Source organism: Tiliqua scincoides, chromosome 2, assembly GCF_035046505.1.
Source record: "Tiliqua scincoides isolate rTilSci1 chromosome 2, rTilSci1.hap2, whole genome shotgun sequence".
In the NCBI taxonomy this organism is placed as follows: domain Eukaryota; kingdom Metazoa; phylum Chordata; class Lepidosauria; order Squamata; family Scincidae; genus Tiliqua; species Tiliqua scincoides.
In genome coordinates this window covers 110,784,440-110,810,273 of record NC_089822.1, presented here as the reverse complement: position 1 = coordinate 110,810,273, position 25,834 = coordinate 110,784,440, and the positions used below count along the sequence as shown (strand labels likewise).

Genomic DNA, 25,834 nt, shown 5'->3' with positions numbered 1-25,834 from the left:
CACCTGTGTCTGTAGTCACTCAGCAGGCAATTGACTATCACCTGCTGAGTGACTCTTCTTGCCTGTAGCAGGCTTTTGCTGTCTCTGCTGGGGCCAAACTTTACATAGGCCTCCTGTGTCAACCCAGGGGCATCCTCCAGCAACTCCCAGCCAAGGGATTGGGTACAAACCTCGAAGTAATGTTCATATCTTTGAAAGTTCATAACTTGAATTTTTGTAAGTAGGGAAGTTTCTGTTCTGTTCTGTTCTGTTCTGTATGCATGTGCAAGATCTATCATTTGTGCTTCCAGGAAGGTGGGAATCAGCTTCCTGATAGTCTGATGCTGTTTTTTTACCTCTCCAAGGAACCCAGCATAAAGTAAGGGTGCCTCACTTTTTTTCCTGCTTCACACAAGTCCTTTGCAATGTGCAGAGGAGTTTGGGGCAATATTTTTTGCCTTGTGCCAGTCAGTTGGAGTGATAGGAGACAGCAGAAGGAGATATTTATGCTGTTTCCTCACAAGGAGGCTTTGATGGACTTGGTGGACTTGGCAGGCTGCTTGCCAATTTCCTGACTAGGACAATTCTGGTGCTAGCCATACACACATCCATCTTCTTTCAGAGCGTGTCATTATTCCTAGAAATTGTTCTTTTCCTTTCTTTTTCCTCAGATGCACTGCCCATCTGAGCATTGAGCCATGAGCATGAACCATGAACATTCTTGTAGCTTCTAGCTTCCCTCATGGGCAGCACCTTTTTCTTTTTAGCTTCTGCCTCTAGTTCACTATTTTTCAATACTCTTTTCTCCTCTCTCTTTCACTGAGGAAATTGCTTTTTTTTTTTTAACCCAACAGTATTTATCTGTCTCCCCCTCTCCCTTTGCTGCATCAGCACCTCTCCCTGCTGTCTTCCTCAAGGGGATTTGCTTATGTGTCACTGTTGTCCTTCATTTCTTTTTCTTGCGCATTTTATCATCTTGAACTTTTTTCCCTTAGCTTCTACCCAACAATTATTTCCTTGTCCCTTTCAGGTGGAAAGAAATTGATATTATTATGAAATATTTATAGTATTGCATCTTTTAAAATGTAAAATCATAGTAATACTACATAATATATAAAACAGAGATGTGCAGGCATTATAATGCAGATGCAGAAATATTTACAGTAGCACAACAGAAAGTGATATTTGAGTCTGTTAATTTTGTTCAGAATGCCTTTCTCTGCCCTATGATGTCAGTATGGGTTACAATGTATCTTTTTCTAATTTTGTATCCTCTCCCCCACAACAAATCTTAATGAGAGAGAGGCTGAGAGTATCAGTGATACAGGACAGCACATTTCTGAGAATGTTTTCTGATTATATTTTTTGTGGGAAGATTTTCATTTCTAAAAATGTATTGTTCCATAAAACTAATTAGTAACATAAGAAATGGTTGCAATTCCAGTCAAATCAAGCAATTCCAATGTACTAACTAACCTTTTCAGATCATTATCCTTAGAAAGCACACATATGACTTATAATCATGCATTGTTGGTTTTGGCTGTTGGGGAAGCTTTTGAGATTTTTATACATGTAAAATGAACATGGGCTGCAATCCTAACCATACTTTCCTGAGAGTAAACCCCATTGAACAAAATAGGACTTACTTCTGAGTAGACCTGGTTAGGATTGTGTCCATGGCCTACTTATTTAGCTTTATTTACAAACTATAAATAAATAAAGATGCTAAGGCTGCATTCTTGCATATACTCTTTCCTGGGAGTAAACCCCATTGAGCTCAATGGGACCTACTTTTCAGTAGATGGGCATAGAATTGTACTGTAAATGAGATCCCAATTGATGTTTAGATGTTTCCATTTTCTAGAAAATCTACTTCACTGAAATTGATTTTCAGTTGAAATCACTGAATACTGATTTTGCCTAGGGGCAGCCAGTTACCTTCTTGATGGAACTGGGGTCTTAATCAACTATTGCAACAGTTCCACTCAACTATGCATGAATGTAGTAATGGTGGTAAAAATCCCTTATTTTCCCTATTTCCCCCCCCCCCTTTTATGTGTTTGAGACCTTCCTCTCAATTCTGAGGTTTCTGTGAGGCTTTAGCATGTTCAAGAGACTGCTTGGTCATTTGGATGCCCTAGCTGTGTTTAATGTATTGTTTGCTCTTCTTCTTTTCCAGTTGACTGGTAACAAAGGTCTTGGCATTGACCTGGTCTTTGGAGCATGAAGCTGATCTGATTCCCAAGAAGGGCAAAGTCAAGGGCACAGATGACCCTTCAAATCCAATTGGCTAAAATCTAGCTAATACTCACAGGCTTTGAAAAGTGAGATCATACACCCCACCTCTGCACATTTACCCTTGTGTCTCATCCAGTATGTTGGATGCATCACTGAGGGTTGTGTGTCTGCCAGCTAGGTGTGGGCGTAAGGGCCAAGTATCTGGATTAGTGTGAGCATATTAGCTGGGAAAATAGCTGCATTAGAAATTTGTTCGGGTCTCTTAACCACCATAACATTTTTTGCCTGACCCATCTACCTAAACATTCCTTTGTTTTTCTGTGATTCCTCAAGTGTTTTGTTCTTGTCTTTCACTTTATCCCTTCTGTTCTAGAGTTTTTCATCCTTTTAACAAAATGAAACTCTGGTTTTAAACTTCCTGGTTTTTGGCTCACTCAGGAGGGAGTTAGTCGCCCTATCTTCCCAGAGCTCCAGCCTTTGTCTGACTTTTAAGACACCCCTCCCCCCCGGGATTTGAAGTTTCTCCTCTCCGGTAGGAAGGTTTCCCCAAGGCAGCCTCCTTTTGCTTTTTTTCTCTGGCTTTTGATGGTGGCAGTGGCATCGAGATGTACCATCCCACAAGATGGACTGAAAGTGGGTACCAGTTGCTAGATACTGCAGTCCGTCCATCCAGCTACTATAAACCTGTATAAGTAACTGTTCTGTTCTGTTTTTAAAATAGTATGCTGCTTACAAAAATATTTATATACTATTCTTTCAGTAAAAGAATACCCAAAGCAATGTGGATGATAAAAATAAATGAAATCATGTTTCCCAGCTAACTGGGTAAAGAGGCGCTATTTGAAGTGTTACTCTTCTTATATTTAGCAGGGAGAGAGTAACTGTCCCTCTTCATCCCAGCGCAGTATCTTTTCTAGTGACTATGTTACATTTGGCTTGCAGTCCCCTTCATGAACCTCCCCTCCATGTTGGTGAGCTCCGATCTGTAGTCAGAACCCACTTCTAGTTTCAGAATCTCTGCACCCCGGAGCTCTGACTGCAAACCAGAAGTGGGCTCCAACTGCAGAATGGAGCTCACTGCTGTGGAGAGGAGGGTTGTGGAGGGGGCTGCGAGCCTCCAGGACCCTCTGGGAGGCTGCACAGTTCTCCCCCCCCCTTATATTAAATGCTTCTGGGTACCCGTGACACTACGATTGCTGTGGCGCCTTCAGGACACCCATTTCTGGGTCACTCCCCTTGAGGAGAAAGTGACCTTTTTTAAGTTTCAGTGGTGGGTTGTGACCCACCAGTTTGAGCACCACTGGGCTAAGCAATACCATATAAAAGAGCAGCAGAATAAAGAGGGACAACGTCCACAGCAAAACCTGCAGTCTCAAGAGAATCACCAGCTGGGATAGGGGCAATACTGAAGGCCTGTCAAAATAAGGTGGTTTTCACCAAATGTCTGATTGTCAGAAAGAGAGGGGCCAGATGAACCTCCCAGGGCAGGAGTTTCACACCGCATTTGAGATGGCCCTGCCCCGAAGTAGTGGAACCCAATAGGGCCAAAAATCTCAGTAGGGCAAGCAGGATCATATGGGAGCAGGGAATCCTTTAAAAGTTGTTCTGTGTTCTTAAAAAAAAAAAAAAAAGGTAAATTTGAATATTATGCATTAATCAGGTCCTCTTGGGGAATGGGAGTACTGGACAAAAATAAGGAATGCTTATCTGAATAATCCTAACAGAAGGACATAATACTGTGTCATTTTGTTCATGTGCACAGAGCCTTGGTTAATGGGGCAGTCTATTACAGTGCTGACCCGTTCTGTGTTGCAAATATATTACATTGTTGTGGTTTTTTTGCAAGGGTTAAAATGCTTGATTTTCCTATATTGAAATGTATTAGATATTAGGGTTAGTTGTGATCCTGGAAAGGCTACATCTGTAAGCATGGGTTACCATGTTAAATTTGTGGTAGATGGCAGCCATTTTGCATCTTAAAGTGCTGACAGAATGCAGCATTTTAAGCAGGGATCTTACACAGGATTGTAACTGCAAGTTCTTTTTCCAACAGTATTGGAATAGAGATTGGCAAACCAGAGAGTATCTTCATTGCCACACAGGACCTGTGTTATGAATTAACCAATCCGTTGATGTTCACAGGTAGGTGAAATTGGAGAATGAGAAATCTCCCAGATTTCATCCTTCATTTAAAATAAAGGTTGTAAATAATAGAAATTTAATAATAGGCAATTGAAGCATAAAAACCATTTGATTTATTTTACTATGTAAACTGCTTTGTGAACTTATTCTTGTTCAAAAGAATACTGTATATAAGTATTCTCAGTAATAATATTTTTGATAGTCTTATCAGTAGTTGGGTAATTAAGTCTGGCAGAAAACTGCATTGAACTTTTAAAAAACTGCATGTTGCTGATGTTTTTCAGACAGTGAAGAAAGCTGGAGTCCTAGTGAGTTTCCCTGGACTTTTTTGTGAGGCAAGATAACATTTTTAAATTGAAGCTATGTAATTGTTATTTACAAAAGTACTTTGACCACTTCTTTCAAAGTAGACCTTAAAGAGATCACATTTTGTTTAGCAGTGAATTTGGAGATGAGGAAGGTTCTAAACAGAATTTCATGCAAAGGGCATTTGAAAGGAGAAAAAATGGAATGGAAGATCAGGTGGGAGAAATCAAAGGGACAGGATTATTATTATTAAGAATATATATTGCTTTTCAACAAAAAAGTTCACAAAGCAGTTTCCAGAGAAAATGAGCATATAACATATGTGTAAATTTTAAATGTTCTAATACAAAGTAATACTTCCTGTTTAATATCCTGCAATACTAAGGACCACTTTAGGTTTTCTCCAATAGAGTATTTTCTTCTCCTATGCTGAAGGAAACTTGGATATACAGGTGTGCCCCCATATCCACAGGGATTCAGTTGCAGCACCCCCTGCGGTTAAACTGAAACTGCAGATACAGGTGAATCCCCCCCACCCTCTGGAGTTGAGGAGAGCTCTGCTCTCTTTGCTTTTGTAGGGTCTTCTGAGCCCAGCAGTGGTTGCACGGGTTTGTCCGCAGCCTCTGCTGGTCTCAGACTGACTTACATTAGAAACACATGATTTTTAAAAAAACCAGAGGTGACTTTTTAATGCCTTATAAAGCATTAGGAGGTCCGGGCAAGTCGGAAGTCATGTATTTGTCAGTCTGAGCCTGGCAGAGGTCCTGGGTGGAGCTCACCTCCAGAGGTGGAATGCTTGGGCAGGCCCCGCAGACCCAATCCACGGATATAGGATCCATTGATATTGTGGCTCCCCTGCATGTATGTGAATAGTGTGCCCTTTGAGCAGACAGTGATTGCAAATACCAGAGTGTGTGCTGACTCAGTAACAGAATATGTACTGATAGGAAAATTCAACTGCTGTGAGAGAAATTCAGCTGGACTTGAGCTGCCCTTTTAAACAGCTCTGTGATATTTTAATAAATCTGCATAACAGAACACCCAATCCCTAAGCCAGCAGTTCCCAAACTCTCTCCAAGGGTTTGGGCTTCTCCAAGTATTTGCGGGGATGGAGGAATGGCGGCAACATCATTGTGCCAATCATGCCGCCAGCTGGAACAAAGGGTCATTTTTTTCCCCACTTTACCTCTGCCAGTGCCAGCCTTTGGAGGGGTGCGGGGAGCCTGCAGACCCCACTGCAGGACTCCCCATGCCTCAGAAAAGGTAAAAATAGCTTTTGTGACCCACTTCCAGTTTCACAATTGCAAATTAGAAGTGAGTCATGATAGCTATTTTTAGCTTTCTGAGGTGCATCGCGCCCTGCAGAGGGTCAGCAGGATCCCTCCATGCTCACCCCCCAGAGGCTGGCACTGGCAGAGGTAAGTGAAAAAAGCCCCTTTGTCCTTCGCAGTGGTGCAATTATCGCATTACCGCCATTCTCCTGCCCCGCCCCTTAAGGGCTGGCTGAAGCATAGTGATGCCCCAGTTAGAGAATCCCTCCCTGAAGCATTTGAGATTTCTGTATTACCGTTTTCAAAGTTCTCTGGATATACAGGTGTGTGTTACTTAACAACAGGGATATGTTCTCTGATCCCATCATAATGCGATTAGGTCATAATGCGAACATTCAGCTCCATCCACTGCCTTTGTTGTGTAAACAGACACTCCTGCCAGACACTCAATGCGCAGGCTCCTGGAGATAGATTGCCTCATTAGGAGCCCCTTTGTTGTGTAAACAGACACTTGCTGGGCAAGCTACTGGAGACCCAATTCCCTCATTAAGAGCCTCTTTGTTGTGTTTTGATCGCCATGTCTTATGCAATCCGAAGGTCGTTAAACAATGCACACTTGTATTTGACTGTAATGCTAAAGCATTTTAAAGCATCCATAAACACTATATCCTGTTTAATCTAACATTTATTCTAAGTACATTGAAGGAGAATCTTAAAGCTAGAATTGTTAAATGACTAGAAGAACAGGTTTTGCAGAATAGGCATGGTTTCTGGAAAGCAAAGTCTTACCTCTCACCATCTTAAAATATTTGAAGCTGTTGACACGCTTTCAACAGATACTATCTTGGATCCCAAGAAACATTCAGCTTGCTCAGTGTAAAAGGACTTTCCTTTCCATCCCTCAATTCACAAAAAAGTAATTTTAGAAATGTAAGGGAGTTCTGAAATTTGTTATTCTGCATATATGTATGTTAAATGAGAGATATTAGAAGCCTCACCTGAAGTAGCTCTTTTGGATCCCAGCCACTGTATATTGGGACTCTTGAAAATCTTTGGATGTAGTTTCTCAAGCATAGGTCCTCCTTCAAGATGTTGGGCAGAATAATATTGTGAATCTGTAACTCTGGCAGAACTGTGCTGGAATTGGGACTTAATGTTATCTGGCACTATGCTGTCACAGTTCAGTACTTTTCTGCAACATGGTAAGCCTTGCCAGATATGTGGACCTTTTTTCTGGTGTAGTGTGAGGCAGAAATTCACAGAAATACATTGTGTTAAACACATAGTTTGGCCCTGCCTGTTTGTGTGTTTCAGTTACGTAGCAGCAAAGGGATGAGGGGGCACATGAGACCATGGCTCAGAGGGGAAGATGATATTTAGCACTCTTCTGTTTTGCTGCAGTCCTGATGAAAATTTTGCTCCTTACAACTGCTTTTAGCTCAACAAGAGATACTCTTCCTTTAACATCAATGGACTTTTCCTGATTGTTTCCATGGAGACTTGATTATGTGCTGATTTTGTACTGTGCTGCAGTTGTCTGTATTTTATTGTATATTGTTGTAACAGCTTTATTAGTTTTAGTTGTTGGGGTTTTATTATTTTGATGAGGTGTTTTATACATTTGTACTCTCATCATATAATTTAAGAGGATAGTCAGAGTCTTATTGTGAACATAAGTGTTAACATAAGGACCCAGAGGGTCCTATTGTTAACATAAGTGCTCAGGGACACAGGTAGTAATGCTATACACTTTTACACCAAGACACACACATTAAGGGACAGTTAACTGTTAGCTATGGTGCACTCACCAAGCAATCCGGTACCAGAGAAAAAGGGAGTCAGAGCTTCAGTGTAACTGAAATGCCCGCATGGTTCATTGAAGAAATTATTTAGAATAATGGCGTGGTGGTGAAGTACGTAAGGCAGCATGGCAGCAAAAACAGAAAGTCACTGGCAAACCAGGCCACTCTACAAGTTAGCAGGAGGGAGAGCGCCATGTCGGCAGGTGAAATTATCAAGGTGATGTGGTCTCAGTTATACAGCATGTACACAACATGCTGGATTTCCTGAGATTCCAGAGGATTCTAGAGCAGGGGTACCCAAACCCCGTCCCTGGGGCCCCTTGCAGCACTCTGGCCCAACGCAACTGATCTCAACATGAGGGCGACTGTTTGACCTCTTGCGTGAGCTGTGGGATGAGGGCTCCCTCCACTGCTTGCTGTTTCACATCTGTGATGCAGTAGCGGCAGCAAACAGAAGGCCTTTTGTGCAAAGGTGGCCCAGGCCTTGAGCTATCGCAAGACCTTCATTCATTCATATAAGTCCATCTTTAATATATTCATTTATGTAAACTTATGCAAATTTATTCAAATTTTAAATGTAAATTAATTCTTTTTTTTTCCCTGGCTCCTGACACAGTGTAAGAGAGCTGATGTGGCCCTCCTGCCAAAAACTTTGGACACCCCTGTTCTAGAGCATAACAAGCTTTAGAACAAAATAGCAGAAACCTATCTATAGGAATGTGGAAGTAGGAAGGGTTGGTCAAGATGTGTCTGTGGTTTGCTTTCTGTGAGGGGAAAGGAAGCAAAGAAAAGCCATACCAGTTCTCTGGAGACCAGCATTGTGAACTAACCCAGGACTGTAGTTGGAAAATTTACTCTTGGCTTTCTGGAATTCTTCACTGTTATTGTAATAGCCTCCCTTCAGAAACCTATGAAGTACCAAGGCAAAAGTTGTTTACCGTCGAACCACATATAAAACCGAAGGGTCTCTGAACTCTTGTTGTATCGGTCAAGAAGATCGGTCTCCTCCCTAATTGTATATGATGATGTCCCCAGACCAACATGTCTGTGTTAGAATTATGCCATATTGTCCAACACTGATTGTATTTTGTTGACCAATTGAATGTTTTTGCTAATCATGGATTCTCTTGCACTAGGATATTATTTGAACCATATTGTTGAAAATGTCCACGCCAGATCCTCCAATGGGAGGAACACCTCGTCCTGGGCCTTCTCCTGGGCCTGGGCCTTCTCCTGGTGCTATGCTGGGCCCCAGTCCTGGACCATCCCCTGGTTCTGCACATAGCATGATGGGCCCCAGCCCTGGGCCACCATCAGCAGGACACCCTATTTCATCCCAGGGGCCTGGAGGTTATTCTCAGGACAACATGCATCAGATGCATAAGGTAATAAGCCATAATTTGGCTTACATTAGTCTCTGTGCATTTTTAATAGCATTCTTAACTTCCCTGTAGTAAATGGAAGCAGAGTGATCAGTACTGCATTTTCCCTCTCTTTCATTATTGCTTCACTGATGATATGCCTCGTTCTGTGTTGTGGTGGTGAATAAAATGAATTGAATTCATTAATTGTTTTCTGTCTACAATGTTCCATACAATTGTTCCCTTAGCCCTGCAATTAATTATCCTATTGTTAGGGTTATATGGTTTGTAAAACAAACTTCTATGTTAGAAAAGTAGATTTCATGCCAGATTAATAACACATGCTGTTAGCAGAAATGTATCTTATGAGTCCCTTAATACAAAACACTTGGAAAAACTCTTAAGTAGACATAGCTGTATTTGAGATACAAAACCACACCAGAAACTGAAAATGCACAGAGTGTGTTAAAAGTTACAAGAACAAAATAGAGTGGTTTATGAAATGAGGAAGGGGGATAAATAAATTTTGAGAAGGGCTTTTGTTGGTATATAGCGGTTCTCATTCATATGCTACTGAGAGCATAATCCATTATTACTCTTCAGACAGTGGCATACGTATGAGCAGTGATTATTGTTGATTGGCACGATAGTGGCTTGATATCATAATTTCATCAAGCAGCCATGTCATGTTTGCGTATGCAGAATAAGAGCTTAATTCTTTCATGGGAAACATTTTGTGTCTAAATGAATTTTAGAAGTTTAATTTTCATTGTTGTTGCAGCCAATGGATTCCATACATGAGAAAGGGATCTCTGAGGACCCCCGTTACAGCCAGATGAAGGGCATGGGAATGAGGGCTGGTGCACACACAGGCATGGGACCTCCTCCAAGCCCAATGGACCAGCATTCTCAAGGTACTATTATCTTCTGGATAAATGTGGATAAGATTGCTAATCCGTCCTCTGGCTTGATATAAATAACTGAACTTAAGAACATAAGAGCAGCCCCACTGGATCAGGCCATAGGCCCATCTAGTCCAGCTTCCTGTATCTCACAGCGGCCCACCGAATGCTCCAGGGAGCACACCAGATAACAAGAGACCTGCATCCTGGTGACCTCGCTTGCATTGGCATTTTGACATAGCCCATTTCTAAAATCAGGAGGTTGCACATACACATCATGGCTTGTAACCCATAATGGATTTTTCCTCCAGAAACTTGTGCAATCCCCTTTTAAAGGCATCCAGGCCAGATGTCATCACCACATCCTGTGGCAAGGAGTTCCAGACCAACCACACGCTGAGTAAAGAAATATTTTCTTTTATCTGTCCTAACCCTCCCAACACTCAATTTTAGTGGATGTCCCCTGGTTCTGGTGTTATGTGAGAGTGTAAAGAGCATCTCTCTATCCACTTTATACTTCCCATGCATATTTTTGTATGTCTCAATCGTGTCCCCCCTCAGGCGCCTCTTTTCTAGGCTGAAGAGGCCCAAATGCCATAGCCTTTCCTCATAAGGAAGGTTCCCCAGCCCAGTGATCATTTTGGTCGCTCTCTTTTGCACCTTTTCAATTTCCACTATGTCCTTTTTGAGATGTGGTGACCAGAACTGGACACAATACTCCAGGTGTGGCTTTACCATCAGTTTGTACAACGGCATTATAATATTAGCTGTTTTGTTCTCAATACCTTTTCTAATGATCCCAAGCATAGAATTGGTCTTCTTTACTGCTGCCACACATTGGGTCGACACATTTATCGACCTGTCCACCACCACCCCAAGATCTCTCTCCTGATCTGTCACAGACAGCTCAGAACCCATTAGCCTATATGTGAAGTTTTGATTTTTTGCTCCAATGTGCATGACTTTACACTTACTGACATTGAAGCGCATCTGCCATTTTGCTGCCCATTCTGCCAGTCTGGAGAGATCCTTCTGGTCCTTCACATTCACTTCTGGTCTTCACCACTCGGAAAAGTTTGATGTCGTCTGCAAACTTATCCACCTCACTGTTCACCCCTGTCTCCACGTCATTTATGAAGAGGTTGAAAAGCACAGGTCCCAGGACAGATCCTTGGGGCATACCACTTTTCACCTCTCTCCATTGTGAAAATTGCCCATTGACACCCACTCTCTGTTTCCTGGTCTTCAACCAGGTCTCAGTCCAGGAGAGGACCTGCCCTCTAATTCCCTGACTGTGGAGTTTTTTCAGTAGCCTTTGGTGAGGGACCGTGTCGAACGCCTTCTGAAAGTCCAGATATATACTTGAGATAGAAATATTTGGAATCACAGTAGCAGAGAAGAATGGCCACAGTATGTACAGCCATGTTGTTACCTTGGGACATCACCAGTGTTCCCCCGTAGTTTTTGTGGTGCTGCGTGGAGCCCTTCCTCAGCTGCTTGGCGGTATCTCCAGACACTCAATGATGATGTCAATTTCCAGGTCACTGAGCTCTGAGCTGCTCAGAGCTCAGTTTTGAAGCTGCATGGCCGTATGGCCGCACAGCTTAGGGCAGGAGTGTCAAACATAAGGCCTGGGGGTCGGATGCGGCCCGCGGAAGCTTTTTATATGACCCTCAGGCTCTCAGCTGCTGAGTAGTGCTGAGGTGTTACTGCTGAAAGGGCAGCCCTCATGAAAATTGGGCTCTCCCATATCTTGAAATATGATCAAGATTTGTATATTTTCTCTTTTGTTATTTGCAGCTAATGAGTTCCTAAGTGAGAAAAAAGTGTTTATTTTTGGTTATGACCTGTTTAATGACATCACTTCCGACCTAATGACATCACTTCCAGCCCTCAGCAGGCGTCATGAATGCTATGTGGCCCTCCGTATGAAATGAATTTGACACCCCTGGCTTAGGGGGAACCCTGGGTATCACAAGAAGGAATATAGTGTTTCTATCAATGGCAGCCATTGATGTGCTTCTGAGTATTCATCATGTACCATGTTAACTTGATCAAATAAACTTGTGTAGGGGAGTGTGTTTTTTGCAAGAAACATTTTGGGGGATTGCTTATATTTTTAGCTGAACAAGATGTCATATGCAACGGCTAGTAGTAGCACTGCAGGCTCTTGATATTTACCAGCAGGTGTGGAATCTCATCTTTAGCCAGAATCCTTTCTGCAAATTCGTGCCCTCAACTCCATGTTTTGATGTTTGTTTTGATTTCTAGCAAATATTGATGATTTAATTAGTGTCTCTTCAGACTGTGAATTTAAAAAGAAGATGTATCTCTAAATACTTTGTATGTAAAATAAAACTTTGATCTTGTGCTTGATTGAGGGAACTAAACTGCAAATTCTTGCTCTCTAGGTTACCCTTCTCCACTTGGTGGCTCTGAGCATGCATCAAGTCCAGTGCCAGCTAATGGTCCTTCTTCTGGCCCCCAGATGCCCTCTGGTCCTGGTGGAGTCCCGTTAGATGGGGCTGACCCACAAGCACTAGGACAGCAGAATCGAGGCCCAACTCCTTTTAACCAGAATCAGCTGCATCAATTGAGGGCTCAAATCATGGCCTACAAGATGCTTGCCAGAGGGCAGCCTTTACCTGATCATCTTCAAATGGCAGTGCAGGGAAAAAGGCCACTGCCTGGAATGCAGCAGCAAATGCCAACTCTACCTCCACCTTCTGTATCTGGAACAGGACCAGTGCAAGGACCCGGGCCTACACCTGGACCCACACCTCCAAACTACAACAGACCTCATGGTGCGTATAAGCTTGAATGTATTTTTAGAGACTCTTTGGGAACAAAGTTCCCAAAGCTCCTAGAGCTCGCTAGAGCTCTCCTCTAGGAGCAAAGAAAACTGTATGGAAAGAAAGCCTTATTCTTCATCTTTTATATCTATTCAAATGTGTGCATAGGTATGGGAGGGCCTAACATGCCCCCTCCTGGACCCTCAGGAGTTCCTCCAGGAATGCCTGGGCAGCCCCCTGGTGGACCCCCAAAGCCCTGGCCTGAAGGTAAGACTGTGGGTGAAAAATTCACTGAAATTCAATTTTGTTTCTAATTTGCTTAAATATAATCTCTGTTATATCACAGTAGGTAGGCTTGGAGAAAGCTTGCAGTTGGATAGCAACAGGCTTCAAATGGTATTTAGCATATTATATGTGTAAGATAGTTGTCACAGTTGGTTTTGATTACTATTTTTAGTGCAGCTTTGATTAAATTCAGAGGTCCTTGCACAATACAGTCTCTCATGGTAGAGTCTGTGATATAGTGGGTAGAATGGCGGATCAGGGAGAGGTCTTTCAGATTCATGCCATGTTGGTCACTAGTTGGCCATGGGGCCATTCATGGTGTCTCAGCTTAAACCATCTCATAGAGTTTTTGTGAGGATAAATGAGAGAATGAGAAGGAACCAGCATACACTGCCATGAACCCTTTGGGGGAAGGTTGGTTTAAAACATACTGCTCAAAACAATAAAGGGAACACTTAAACAACACATCCGAGATCTGAATGAACGAAATATGCCTATTAAATACTTTGTTCCTGACATAGTTGAATGTGCTTGACAACAAAATCACACAACAATCATCAATGGAAATCACATTTGTCAACCCATGGAGGTCTGGGTTTGGTGTCATACTCAAAATTGAAGTGGAAAAACACACTACAGGCTGATCCAACTTCGATGTAATGTTCATAAAGCAAGTCAAAATGAGGCTCAGTAGTGTGTGTGGCCTCCACGTGCCTGTATGACCTCCCTACAATGTCTGGGCATGCTCCTGATGAGGTGGCGGATAGTGTCCTGAGGGATCGCCTCCCAGACCTGGACTAAAGCATCTGCCAACTCCTGGACAGTCTGTGGTGCAATGTGGCGCTGGTGGATGGAGCGAGACATGATGTCCCAGATGTGCTCAGTTGGATTCAGGTCTGGGGAACGGGCGGGCCAGTCCATAGCATCAATGCCTTCATCTTGCAGGAACTGCTGACACACTCCAGCCACATGAGGTCTAGCATTGTCCTGCATTAGGAGGAACCCAGGGCCAACCACGCCAGCATATGGTCTCACAAGGGGTCTGAGGATCTCATCTCGGTACCTAATGGCAGTCAGGCTAGCTCTGGCGAGCACATGGAGGGCTGTGCGGCACCCCAAAGAAATGCCACCCCACACCATTACTGACCCACTGCCAAACCGGTCATGCTGGAGGATGTTGCAGGCAGCAGAACGTTCTCCCTGCCGTCTCCAGACTCTGTCACGTCTGTCACATGTGCTCAGTGTGAACCTGCTTTCATCTGTGAAGAGCACAGGGCACCAGTGGCGAGGTTGCCAATCTTGGTGTTCTCTGGCAAATGCCAAACGTCCTGCACAGTGTCAGGCTATCAGCACAACCCCCACCTGTGGACGTCGGGCCCTCATACCACCCTCATGGAGCCTGTTTCTGACCATTTGAGCAGACACATGCACATTTGTGGCCTGTTGGAGGTCATTTTGCAGGGCTCTGGCAGTGCTCCTCCTGTTCCTCCTGGCACGAAGGTGGAGGTAGCGGTCCTGATGCTGGGTTGTTGCCCTCCTATGGCCTCCTCCGCGTCTCCTGGTGTACTGGCCTGTCTCCTGGTAGCACCTCCATGCTCTGGACACTACACTGACAGACACAGCAAACCTTGCCACAGCTCGCATTGATGTGCCATCCTGGATGAGCTGCACTACCTGAGCCACTTGTGTGGTTTGCAGACTCCGCCTCATGCTGCCAGTAGAGTGACAGCACCGCCAGCATTCAAAGGTCACCCAAACATCAGCCAGAAAGCTTAGGGACTGCAAAGTGGTCTGTGGTCACCACCTGCAGAACCACTCCTTTATTGGGGGTGTCTTGTTATTTGCCTATGATTTCCAGCTGTTGTCTACTCCATTTGTGCAACAGCATGTGAACTTGATTGTCAATCGGTGTGGCTTCCTAGGTGGACAGTTTGATTTCACAGAAGTGTGATTGACTTGGAGTGACATTGTGTTGTTTAAGTGTTCCCTTTATTGTTTTGAGCAGTGTATAATAAAATAACACTAACTGTGGAAAACAGTCTTTGAAGATGTCGGTTTTTCTGCTCGTGTTTATGTGTCCAATTGAGGTCTTAAGTTCCCTCACATAACAGACTTTTTTGTTGTTGTTCTTTAACAGGACCAATGGCAAATGCTGCAGCCCCTACTAGCACACCTCAGAAACTTATTCCTCCTCAGCCAACAGGCCGTCCTTCACCAGCACCTCCAGCGGTACCTCCAGCAGCATCCCCTGTAATGCCTCCCCAAACTCAGTCACCTGGGCAACCAGCCCAGCCTGCCCCAATGGTTCAGCTCCATCAGAAGCAGAATCGTATTACTCCAATCCAGAAACCAAGAGGACTTGACCCAGTTGAAATCCTTCAAGAGAGAGAATACAGGTAAAACTATATGTGCTTCTTAAGTAACATTCTGTCTTTTCCCTTTCACTGATACTAATTTTTAGAAGAGTTAACTTTTTACCAAAGGATAAGTCACTTGAGTGACTCATTGGGGCATGTTGATACTACTCCTAGACTTCAGATTCACTGGTTCCTAGCCTTTTATGCTAAAAATTGCACCAGAGAATCTGTTACCAAGCCCTAAGCAAAGCATTATACATTATTTAGCAAAGCTAAAATTATGAATTTTAGCTGCCTGCTTTGGGGGGCTTGTCTGTGGTGGTGACTGGACTTTTAATTTTTTTAAACATTTGTCTGCATCACTGTTTCAGGCAGTGGTTTCTTCCATTGTTTCTCAAGCACGGATAGTGAGGAAACAGCCCTACATCATATCACAGGGCCATTTCTAATCACAGTCTAGATTGGGGGGGGGGGGCTAGCAGGAGCCAATTGCTGGGAATACTATTGACTCTTGAAGTACTGCTGAAGCTGAAGTTGCTGCCCTCAGAGGCAGTTTTTTAAAAGGGCAAAACCTCATAGCTAACGCTTGACTATCAGAAATTCTAGGTTGCCAGTGGCGACCAGATGAGCAGTTAAAGACAAGACTGTGTTAAGATTTAGTGGTTATATTAAAATATTGTCTTATGTCGAAGGATCAGTTCAGTTGCTTCAGTTATGGTTAACTGAAGCTTAACTGTGGTAAATTGCTGCTGTATTCAACATCTCTTCTATAGATTAACTAAATATATCCATATCCAGATATTTATATCCTGCCTTTCTACTTCTGAAGAAGTCCGCAAGGTGGCTTACGAGTTTTAAAAAGTATAATGCAGTAATAAAACTTTCAGACCACTCTCAGTCTTTGTAGGCACTGGTGTTATCAGCTTTCTTTGGCCTGAGCACCTTTCTGGGCACACAGGTCTTAAGTAGTCCTTGGAAAAGTGGAAAGGGGCTGCCCTGGCTGTCCCTCATGCTAGTGCTGGTGTTTCCCATGCTTAAAAAGCGTATGGTTTACCTTTAACCTGTTGTGTTCAGGCTGCAGGCTCGCATCGCCCACCGAATCCAAGAACTTGAAAACCTTCCTGGGTCCCTGGCTGGTGACCTGCGAACCAAAGCTACCATTGAACTTAAAGCACTACGATTGCTTAATTTCCAGAGACAGGTAAATTCTTCTTTTGCTGTAATTGTTTCAGAAAACTGCAGGATTTTGTTATTTAAAGTGCAAATGTAAGAGGACAGTGTTTGGGTTCCTTTGAATAAAATCGACATCTATATTGGGGAAACTCTCCTTGTGAACTTCCACATTGCGTTTAGCTGAATCTCTCACAAATTTTTGTTTCAATGTGAATATTATTATTTGGTATTGGACTAAATGGTTTGTTGGGTTTGCCAATGCTTTTTTGTGTTAATATGACTGAAAATGGCTGCCGTTGCATCCTGCGCACTCTGCAAGCAGTGCCGGTGGCTCCTTTGGAGAATGGAACTTTCGACCTCTTCTGTGGGTAAGCAGAGTAGCCCCACAATGGGGCTACTCAATTCTATGTTGACCCGAAGATCGGTGTAAAATTTTGAGCCTCCATGTTGGGCTGGTGGCCCGAAATGGAGGCTCAAGATCCAGTGGATCAAAGCTCCACTTGTCCCACCTCCCCGCCTATCCCCACATTCCCACCTACCTCTCTGCTGCCCGGCGGTCTGTGTGACTGATAAGCAGCAGATCTCCTGTGCCAGCCTAGCACCAGCCAGCTCTGCACTAGCACTGGTGTTCCATGTTAGGGCCCGCAAACATGCCTTACAACACATTTTGCACTGTATAGGATTGGGCCCTGAGAGTCCAGTCCTTATGTGAGGCTGGAAGTAATAACTGGGTTCCCAGAGATTAGCATCGCCTATCCTCCTCAACATCATGATCAAATTGGATAAAAATCCTTTGGCCCTTCAACCAAAGGTCCCTTCCCTTCTGCCTTTCAGCATGTGACTTACATGTTTTGATGGAATTGTTCAAATGTTGGACCTATTTGTTTTTTGGGCACATTTCTGCAATTGTGGTGCAATGTGGTCTGGTTTGGGTAGATTAAGGGGGATAGGTTAATGAATGTTAGAATGGCCTAGATCTCTAATATCTAGGAGTGACTTTGCCCAGGGATGCAACAGTACAGGTTTGTCTTAGCCACTGGTCCACAAAAAAGGGAGTAAGGAAGGGAAATTGGGCTGAGTGGCTATCATCTAGCTCAGTGTTTCTCAAAGTTTGTCCTTTGCTGTACCACTTCATGTGGTCCACCCATTCGAAGTACTACCAGAAGTAATTGGCAATAACATTATAGGATAGTTACTTCTTGGTTTGGAGACCTGATGCGATGCGATGCGACAAACACCAGTAAGAGGCTCAGGGTGGATGGGAGGGCTTTTTCGAGCGTGGAAAAACATGCTGTTCGTTGTGTTATGTTCCAGTTTTGCTGCTGGGCAGCAGGTGCCCAGGGGTGCCACTAGAACCATGTCAGTATGCACCCTTACCACTGGTTGAAAAACACTGATCTCAATGGCATAGCTAAGGGGATGCAAGGGTAGCGGTTGTACTGGGCAACAAGCTCTAGGGGGGCAAAAAGCTGAGCTTGACACTAGTGGCCAAAATTGTGAAAAAAAATTGGTATGTACAAATAATACCATCATGTTATATATCATTGGAAAGGTACTTTAATGAGGAATGCAATGCAACAAACTCCATTGGGATATTGGTATTCTATCAAAAGTTATGACGAATTAACCAGAAAATGAAAACACAACTGCCCAATGGAACAAAAAGTGGATTTTCATAACTCAAAACTGATCTGTGAGACTGATTGTTCTGAAAGCCAATGAGATGTTGTTATGGTACAGCATCGAACCAATAAGGTGTTAATATGAGCAGCTCTCATTTCCATAAATCTTGATACAGTTACCCCTGCTAAATGAGTAAAGAGACATTTTTTCAAGTGGGGATCCTCTTATATTTATCAGGGGGAGAATTTGCTAAAGACAGTCCAGCACAGTGTCTTTAACCAATAAGGGGCACACTTTGTATTTACCGTATTTATCGGCGTATAACACGCACAGGCGTATAACACGCATCTTCATTTTAAGAGGGAAATTTCAGGAAAAAAATAAGGGTAGCTCAGAACTTTTTTTTATTAATATTATTACCACATATAAGGTAAATAATGTAAAAGGACAGTAAAAGCAACTGTTTTAACAAAAGAAACTTGGATATTTTGTTTTTACAAAAGTTTACTCAGAAATCACTATCTGGGAAACCAAGAAACTCTTCATCTTCACTGCTATCTTCAAAATCGCAATGAACACTGCTGCTTTCACTGCTACTATCTTCATAAATCAGCTCATCTTCTTCACCATCCAAAGCATTACTTATGCCACCTCACCTCAATCCCTCCCCCTCCCCTCCCCAAAGAAAGGGTCTCCACTTACCATATTCATCAGCTGCCAGCGGCTGTGATAATATGCGGCGGGCGCAGCGCTGACATCACGTCACGACGCTGTGCCGCCGCTAGGCACTATTGGGAACGGGATCCCTTAAAGAGACATCGCCGTATAACACGCATACATCATTTGCCCCCTATTTTCAGGGGGAAAAAGTGCGTGTTATACGCCGATAAATACGGTATTTGCTTAATTAATTAAACTTGATTTTGTTGTGGAGGAGGGCTACAAAATCTTCGAGCCCAGGTAGCAGATAGATGCCTTAGCTATGCCACTGGCTGGCAGAGCAAGTGGGTGGTGAGCTTCGGGGGGGGGAGGAGGCATGATTTCATTTTTTAAGAGCCTGGGTGTGACATCACTTCAGGGGGAATCATTTTGAGCTAGGCACTGACTGATCTAGCTTATTGTGGAGGACAGGAACAAGCTTGCTTCTCTTCCATGTGAGCTTGTAGAATCTGGCTGCTTCTTCCTCTTAGGGCTCAATCCTAACCAACTTTCCAGCACTGCCATAACTGTGCCAATGGGGCATGTGCTGCATCCTGCAGTTAGGGGGCAGTCACAGAGACCTCCTCAAGGTAAGGCAATGTTCTCTTAGCTCAGAGTTGCATTGCCCTTATCTTGGTGCTGGAAAGTTGGTTAGGATTGCACTCTTAGTCTCCCTACATTCCTCCTTTTTCAACTTCAGCCTCACTGCACTTTCATTATAGCTTGGTTTCCCAACTGGGATCTCATCTGCAGCAGTTGGTAGGGTGTACCCATGTTACTGGTCAGTAGCTCAGTTTGAGGTGACTTTGAGTTGAGTTTGAGGTGACAACCTGAGATTCTAAGCCTGGTTTACAGCCCAGTCCATGGTGCTCTGGTGCTGTGAGGTCCAGCGGCACTGGAATGGTCACTGCTGTATCCCGTGGTGCCACAGCAGCTGCTGTGGTCTCCTCGGGGAAAGGGAATATTTGTTCCCTCACCCTGGATAAGCTCCACTGGCTCCAGTGGGTCTTCTTGGAGCTGCACCCTCTATTTAGTGGGCACAGAACCGAGGAGGCCCATGTCGAGTAGCTCCACTCCAGAGGCACAAGATTGGGTGGCAGCCTCTGCCACCGTCCCCACCTCCCTCCCAGGCCCAATCTGCCCTCTGGCCCGCTCTCCCCCTGTCCAGTTTCACCCCCTCCCCGCCTTCCCCCTACCTCGGAAAGCTGCCCAACCTTGTGGTGGGGAAACCTACTGCCTGGTGCTGCTGGCCTCTCCATTGGCTATGTGGGCTCACCAGCGGTGTTGGAGTATCTTACGGCACTTTTGTGACTCCCCGCACCAGCAGTGGGGTTGGACTGCTGACGGTAAGTTATCAGGCTCTTAGAATCCCAAGATAATTCGTGGTGGGGCAGGCATTACCTTGAAACACTTTATTCCATTTCTTCTGATATCTTCTCTTCTAACCTTTTCTTTTGGATCAGGATTTCTCTTCTCTGTTATGTCTTCTCAGAGACATTTATCTGTCTTTTGTGATACTGTGAACAGTGAAACTTTCAATAGTAGCTTTATTTTCTTAAAGAGAACAATAAATCCCAAGTACTTACATAGAAAAGACAAGGATAAATTTTGAAGATTTGATTTCACTTTCTTTCCTTTGCTGCTCCTGATCTTTACACTTCCATCATCTCACACTTTGCTTATCCTCCTTCCTTCCTTCCTTCCTTCCTTCCTTCCTTCCTTCCTTCCTTCCCCGTTCACCTCTTCGAGTCACCTCTTCGAGTCACCTCTTGTGTCCTTCTCTTTCCAGTTTATTTCTCTATAATTACTTTCATACATATATCTATCATGCATTCTTCCCTCCCTTTCGCAGTTTTTCGACTTTGTCACTCAATATTCCTTCCCTCTTCACATTCTGCCTTTTCTATTTTTATTCAGCCTCAAATAACCTTCCCTGGAAAGGTTTTATTCAGTTTCTCAAATAACCTTCCCTGGAAACAGAACTTGCTTTGTCACTGTTCCAGAATCCCACTGGTAGTCCACCGCTGTACCATGATAACTATTGGTGATCACTGGAAAAAAGGATCCCAGTCAAGGACTATGATTTGCAGACAGCCTGGAGCCCTGACATTTCTCAGTTAAGCGCTGCCAGAAGATACTTCATTCTGATGTGTCTTCTCACACAAAATAATAACAGTATCCCTCTTCTTGCACCTTGGGTCCCTTCGGGGAGAAAGGCGGGGTACAAATGAAGTAAATAAATAAAATAAATAATCCTACTCCTAAAATGGAACACAAATGTTGCACTTGTTTGTTAGCTGCAGCTTGATATAAATCACTGCTGGATAAACGTGGCTTTAAAGATTCCTTTTGCCTTTATTTGTATTTGAGATCTGATTCTAGATGACTTGATCACACTCTACTTCTTGAGTCCCATCAAAAGAATCTTTGGTTATTCAAGTCACCTAACCTATTTCTAGTCATGATCAAAGACCAGACTGCTACTTTCAACTTTGCCGTGGCTCCATTGTTCACACTGTTGTGTGATATGTCCATTATAGAATCAGCTGTTGTCCATTCAGTTTGTCAACTGCCAGATCCCTTGGGTCTTTTCCACTGATCTGCTGTTTTATAATTTTCTTTTTCAGCTTTAAATTACTCTAGTGTAATAAACATAACCTTTGTTTTGTGATAAGATAATCCTTACAAAAGCTGTATTGTGCAAAACTCTTCTTGCATTTTTGTTCATTATATTTGTGACTTTGAGAAGGCCCACAAATAGAATTTCTGCTTGGCACAGCACCAAGGGAATCCAGAAATATGGTGGTGAAACACAGTACCTGAAGAGGCTCTGCGATGATGATTAAGCACCTGTTCTTTGGGAACAGCAGCCTTGAATATTAAAGTTGAGAGACCTCTTACGTCTCTTCTTAACTGTCCTTTCCCGTGCTCAATTGTTTGTTCCATCTCTTATTCCTTGTCCTTCATCTTTAATGTCTCTTTCAGCTGCTTCCCCTCTGTTTTTAAGCACGCCACAAGTGGTCATGCTTATCTTAGGCTATGAAGTTTCCAGGATTGCAGCATTGTTTGCAGGTCTCAGTAGGATGGCAGGGCAAGATATGCCACTTGTGGGATTTCCAAGGAGCCTTCTCCAAGCCAGAGAAGGATAGAGTGTGGTGTTCCAATGAACCAAAGTTTACCTCTTTCCCAAAGGCCTGTGGCCAAGTGCAGCCTGGCTCACACACTCTTTGTGCGCACCCAGGATCACACACATGTGTACTGGGCAACACTGCTCAATTCACAGCAGTTGAATATTCCTCATTTAATTTGTGTTCAAAAGTTGCGTCAAGAAGTTGTGGTGTGCATGAGAAGAGATACCGCTCTGGAAACAGCACTGAATGCCAAGGCATATAAACGCAGCAAAAGGCAGTCCCTGCGGGAGGCTCGTATCACTGAGAAACTGGAGAAGCAGCAGAAGATTGAGCAGGAACGAAAACGCCGGCAAAAGCATCAGGTACCTCCTTTGTTTTTTTTAACAAAATTCAGGATAGAGTGACAGTAAGTACAAGGTGCCAGAGAATATTTATTTTATCAGTCATATTTGTATTTTGCTTTTTACTCATGTGAAGTTGAATTTTGTAGATGAATACAGTAAGAAGCCAGAAGATAAAGTGATCTTGTCAATCTCTTTAATAAGGAAACGAGAGAAAACTAGCAGATCAGGGGGGGAAAAGGAGAATCCTGGCCAAATAGAGGCCTAAGAGGGGAGGGATGTGAGGAAAGGGGAAGAGCATAACAGCTGTGGGTGTATCACTGCTCAGAGATACAGTAAGTCCTGCCATATGGAGGTGGAGGTCTTAGGGGTATTCCTCCTATTGTAGAGGATTTTTTTCTTTAGCACCGAGGTCAAGCCTGTTACCTCTGATGTACAGTGGGAGGTAGATACCACTTCCAATACTGTAAAATAATCCTGCTAGCTACTGACACACTTATGTGGATCCAGAGGGGCTCTGGATTAGTTCCAGCTGTCTCAAGCATTGTTAGTCTCCTAACGTTCATCCTAAGCATTCATAGCATTCATCCTAAGCATTCATAGTCTCCTAAGTCTCTGTTCTCAAGTAAAAATTAAAATGTTGAGAGATTCAGTGGCAGATTACTTGTATCATATGTGGTTTGATCCTCTGTTTCATTAGAGAATCTCTAAAAACTGAGTTTTGTGGAATTGGATAGCAAAGATGGTTGCAACAGCCGGGTCTAGCCTCAGCCTTTTTTTTAGTGCCAGAGATGCCTCTCACACTGTCTCTTTCTGAGGCTCTGAGGTCTAGCCCTTGCATCTGATGTGCTGGAGTTGCTTTCTTAGGATGTCCTGGGCTGCTAGGTGTATTCAGGACCTCCCAGATGTTGCCTTGACTCCTCTGTCTTAGGAACTCTTGGCATTGTGGAATATAGAGGAAAATACATGCAGAAATTAAGAATAAGGTTGAAGTTGAATAGCAGTTTGAAGGCAATCTTTACTGAAAGTGATCAAATTCTAGAACAGCCTTCTAAACCAGGGGTGCCCAAACCCCGGCCCAGGGGCCACTTGTGACCCTCAGGGGTTCCCAGTCCGGGCCACAGGGAGCCCCCAGTCTCCAGTGAGCCTCTGGCCCTTCGGAGACTTGCTGGAGCATGTGCTGGCTTGACGCAACTGCGCTCAGCATGAGGATGACTGTTCAACTTCTCGCTTGAGCTGTGGGACAAGGGCTTCCTCCTCTACTTGCTGTTTCATGTCTGTGATGCAGCAGTGGCAGTGAAGGGAAGGCTGGCCTTGCTTTGTGCAAAGCTGTTTATAGACCTTGAGCTACTGCAGGACCAGTCATTCATATAAGTTCCATCTCTAATAAATTCATTTATGTAAATTTATTCAAATTTGAAATGTAAATTACTTTTTTCCCGGCCCCCGATACAGTGTCAGAGAGATGATGTGGCCCTCCTGCCAAAATGTTTGGTCACCCCAGTTCTAGACTATAACATTTGTATCATCAGTGAATGTCACTGGGTTTAAGGGGAAGTTGAATAAATTTGTGAAGGCGATTGTGTATCGCACACAATATTGCACACAATATTATTGTTGAAGAATTGTACTACCTCAGTTTTTACAGCGCAAGTTAACAGGCTCTGTCCTGTTTTTATTTATTTATTAATATTTATTTTATTAATTTATTAATCCACTTTCTGTCACTTTGTTCCTTTTAGGAATATCTCAATAGTATTCTTCAGCATGCCAAGGATTTCAAAGAATACCACCGATCTGTCACAGGCAAAATTCAAAAGCTTACAAAGGCTGTGGCTACCTATCATGCCAATACTGAGCGTGAACAGAAGAAGGAGAATGAGAGAATTGAGAAGGAGAGAATGCGCAGGTTGATGGTAAGACTGTTGTTTAGATTGCAAGTTAACTGTTCCATGCATAAAATGTATCTGGCTGAGTTTTGTAAATTGCAGTTCGGTATTGTTTCCATGACAGGTTTTGTATTCACAAAAATAAAAATTGTCTGTGTGCATGGTTTTCTTTTAAAGGCTGAAGATGAAGAAGGGTACCGTAAACTTATTGATCAAAAGAAAGATAAACGCTTAGCCTACCTGCTTCAGCAAACAGATGAATATGTGGCCAACCTCACAGAACTAGTGAGACAGCACAAGGCTGCTCAGGTTGCAAAGGAGAAAAAAAAGAAGAAGAAAAAGAAGGTATTTTGTTGAGTTTGCCATGAAATGCATTTTGTTGAGTTTGCCATGAAATGCAAGCTTTGCATAAGTTGTTAGATATTTCATCTTTCATTCTTGATACTGTTTAGTTTGGGAGTCTCTAGGCAAGGCTAATGAAGCTAATGAAGTGTAAAACTATGGTTTTGTTAGAATAATAGTGACAAGCATTGTGCTTTAGCAGAGCTCAGACATGCTGTTATATAAGAACTGTGTTACTTCTGGCTCTGGTGAAGTAACTTCAAGTAGCAGAGCATATTCAGAGAAGTCTAACCTTGTGTATTGGTGTTCACCATGGCTCAAGTTAGGGAGAACAGCATTTTGACTAATATCTGTGAGACTGTATATGAAGATTCACTTTGCATAGTTGAACTTGTTTATAATGTCAGCAAATCTGATTTGAGCGTTTCTTTGCCAGATTCTGAAACTTGGGAGCAGGGAGCCCCCCCGCCCAAAACCTCTCCATTCAGTGGACTTGGAGTACGCTTTGTCTGTCCATCCCCCCACCGTTTTCCTAACAAAACTTTGTAAGATGACATTGAAGAAAGGCAGAGCTGATATTTTTAGCACCTTCAGAAGAGTGCTATCTTCTTCTGGTTGGGTTGAGTAAGCAGTGAAAGCTCTGCAAACTCAACCTGACCTGACTAGGACCTGGCTTGCTGATATGGGGCCCATCCATACGCAGCTTGGCAGTACCTCATTACTTGAAGGTTGAGAGGAACCATTGGTTGAATTGATGGGTGCTCTTGGAATATTGAGTAAGATCTTTTCTGCAAGAGTTCCTAGAGTAAAATCACCTTAGAAAGTTTGCATAATTGGTGCAAGCACATAGAGTTCAGGATGTTTGAGGGGTCTTTGCATTTGTATAAGAAGGTCTTGGATAACTTTTCTCCAACACAGTTTGAATATAAGGTTATGATTTTTGGTGTGGATATTCTTGGACACAGTGATCTTTATTTTCTGGGCATTGAACTACTGAATAGGAGACAAAAATTGACCTTAATGTGAATCTTTGTTCTCTTCAGTGGGAAGAGGGTGTCATCCTGTTCAGGCTGTGGGTTTCTAAGGCAGAACTAGATTTTCAGTGTCTACTTCCTTCCAACTCTACATTCACTATTGGCATGCATAGGGTAGAAAGACATTTGCAGGGGATAAATGTCTGGGAAGGATGCTAAACATTTTC

General features: G+C 43.3%; 1 protein-coding gene across 12 annotated transcripts in view; it reads left to right on the top strand.

Moving 5' to 3' along the window:
* SMARCA4 (SWI/SNF related, matrix associated, actin dependent regulator of chromatin, subfamily a, member 4) overlaps positions 1 to 25,834 on the top strand; it is a 91,162-nt gene that overhangs the window by 4,281 nt on the left and 61,047 nt on the right. For 9 of the 12 annotated variants that reach the window (XM_066618241.1, XM_066618240.1, XM_066618239.1 and 6 more), the window contains exons 2-11: positions 4,271 to 4,359; positions 8,875 to 9,123; positions 9,881 to 10,013; positions 12,413 to 12,805; positions 12,962 to 13,060; positions 15,216 to 15,474; positions 16,510 to 16,636; positions 22,250 to 22,423; positions 24,145 to 24,318; positions 24,469 to 24,636. In XM_066618241.1, coding sequence (XP_066474338.1) covers positions 8,902 to 9,123; positions 9,881 to 10,013; positions 12,413 to 12,805; positions 12,962 to 13,060; positions 15,216 to 15,474; positions 16,510 to 16,636; positions 22,250 to 22,423; positions 24,145 to 24,318; positions 24,469 to 24,636 — 1,749 coding nt within the window. In that variant the 5' untranslated portion in view covers positions 4,271 to 4,359; positions 8,875 to 8,901. Of the gene's footprint in view, positions 1 to 2,158; positions 2,304 to 4,270; positions 4,360 to 8,874; positions 9,124 to 9,880; positions 10,014 to 12,412; positions 12,806 to 12,961; positions 13,061 to 15,215; positions 15,475 to 16,509; positions 16,637 to 22,249; positions 22,424 to 24,144; positions 24,637 to 25,834 lie in introns of all 12 variants that reach the window. The other 3 variants (XM_066618234.1, XM_066618242.1, XM_066618232.1) reach the window with 3 other exon arrangements.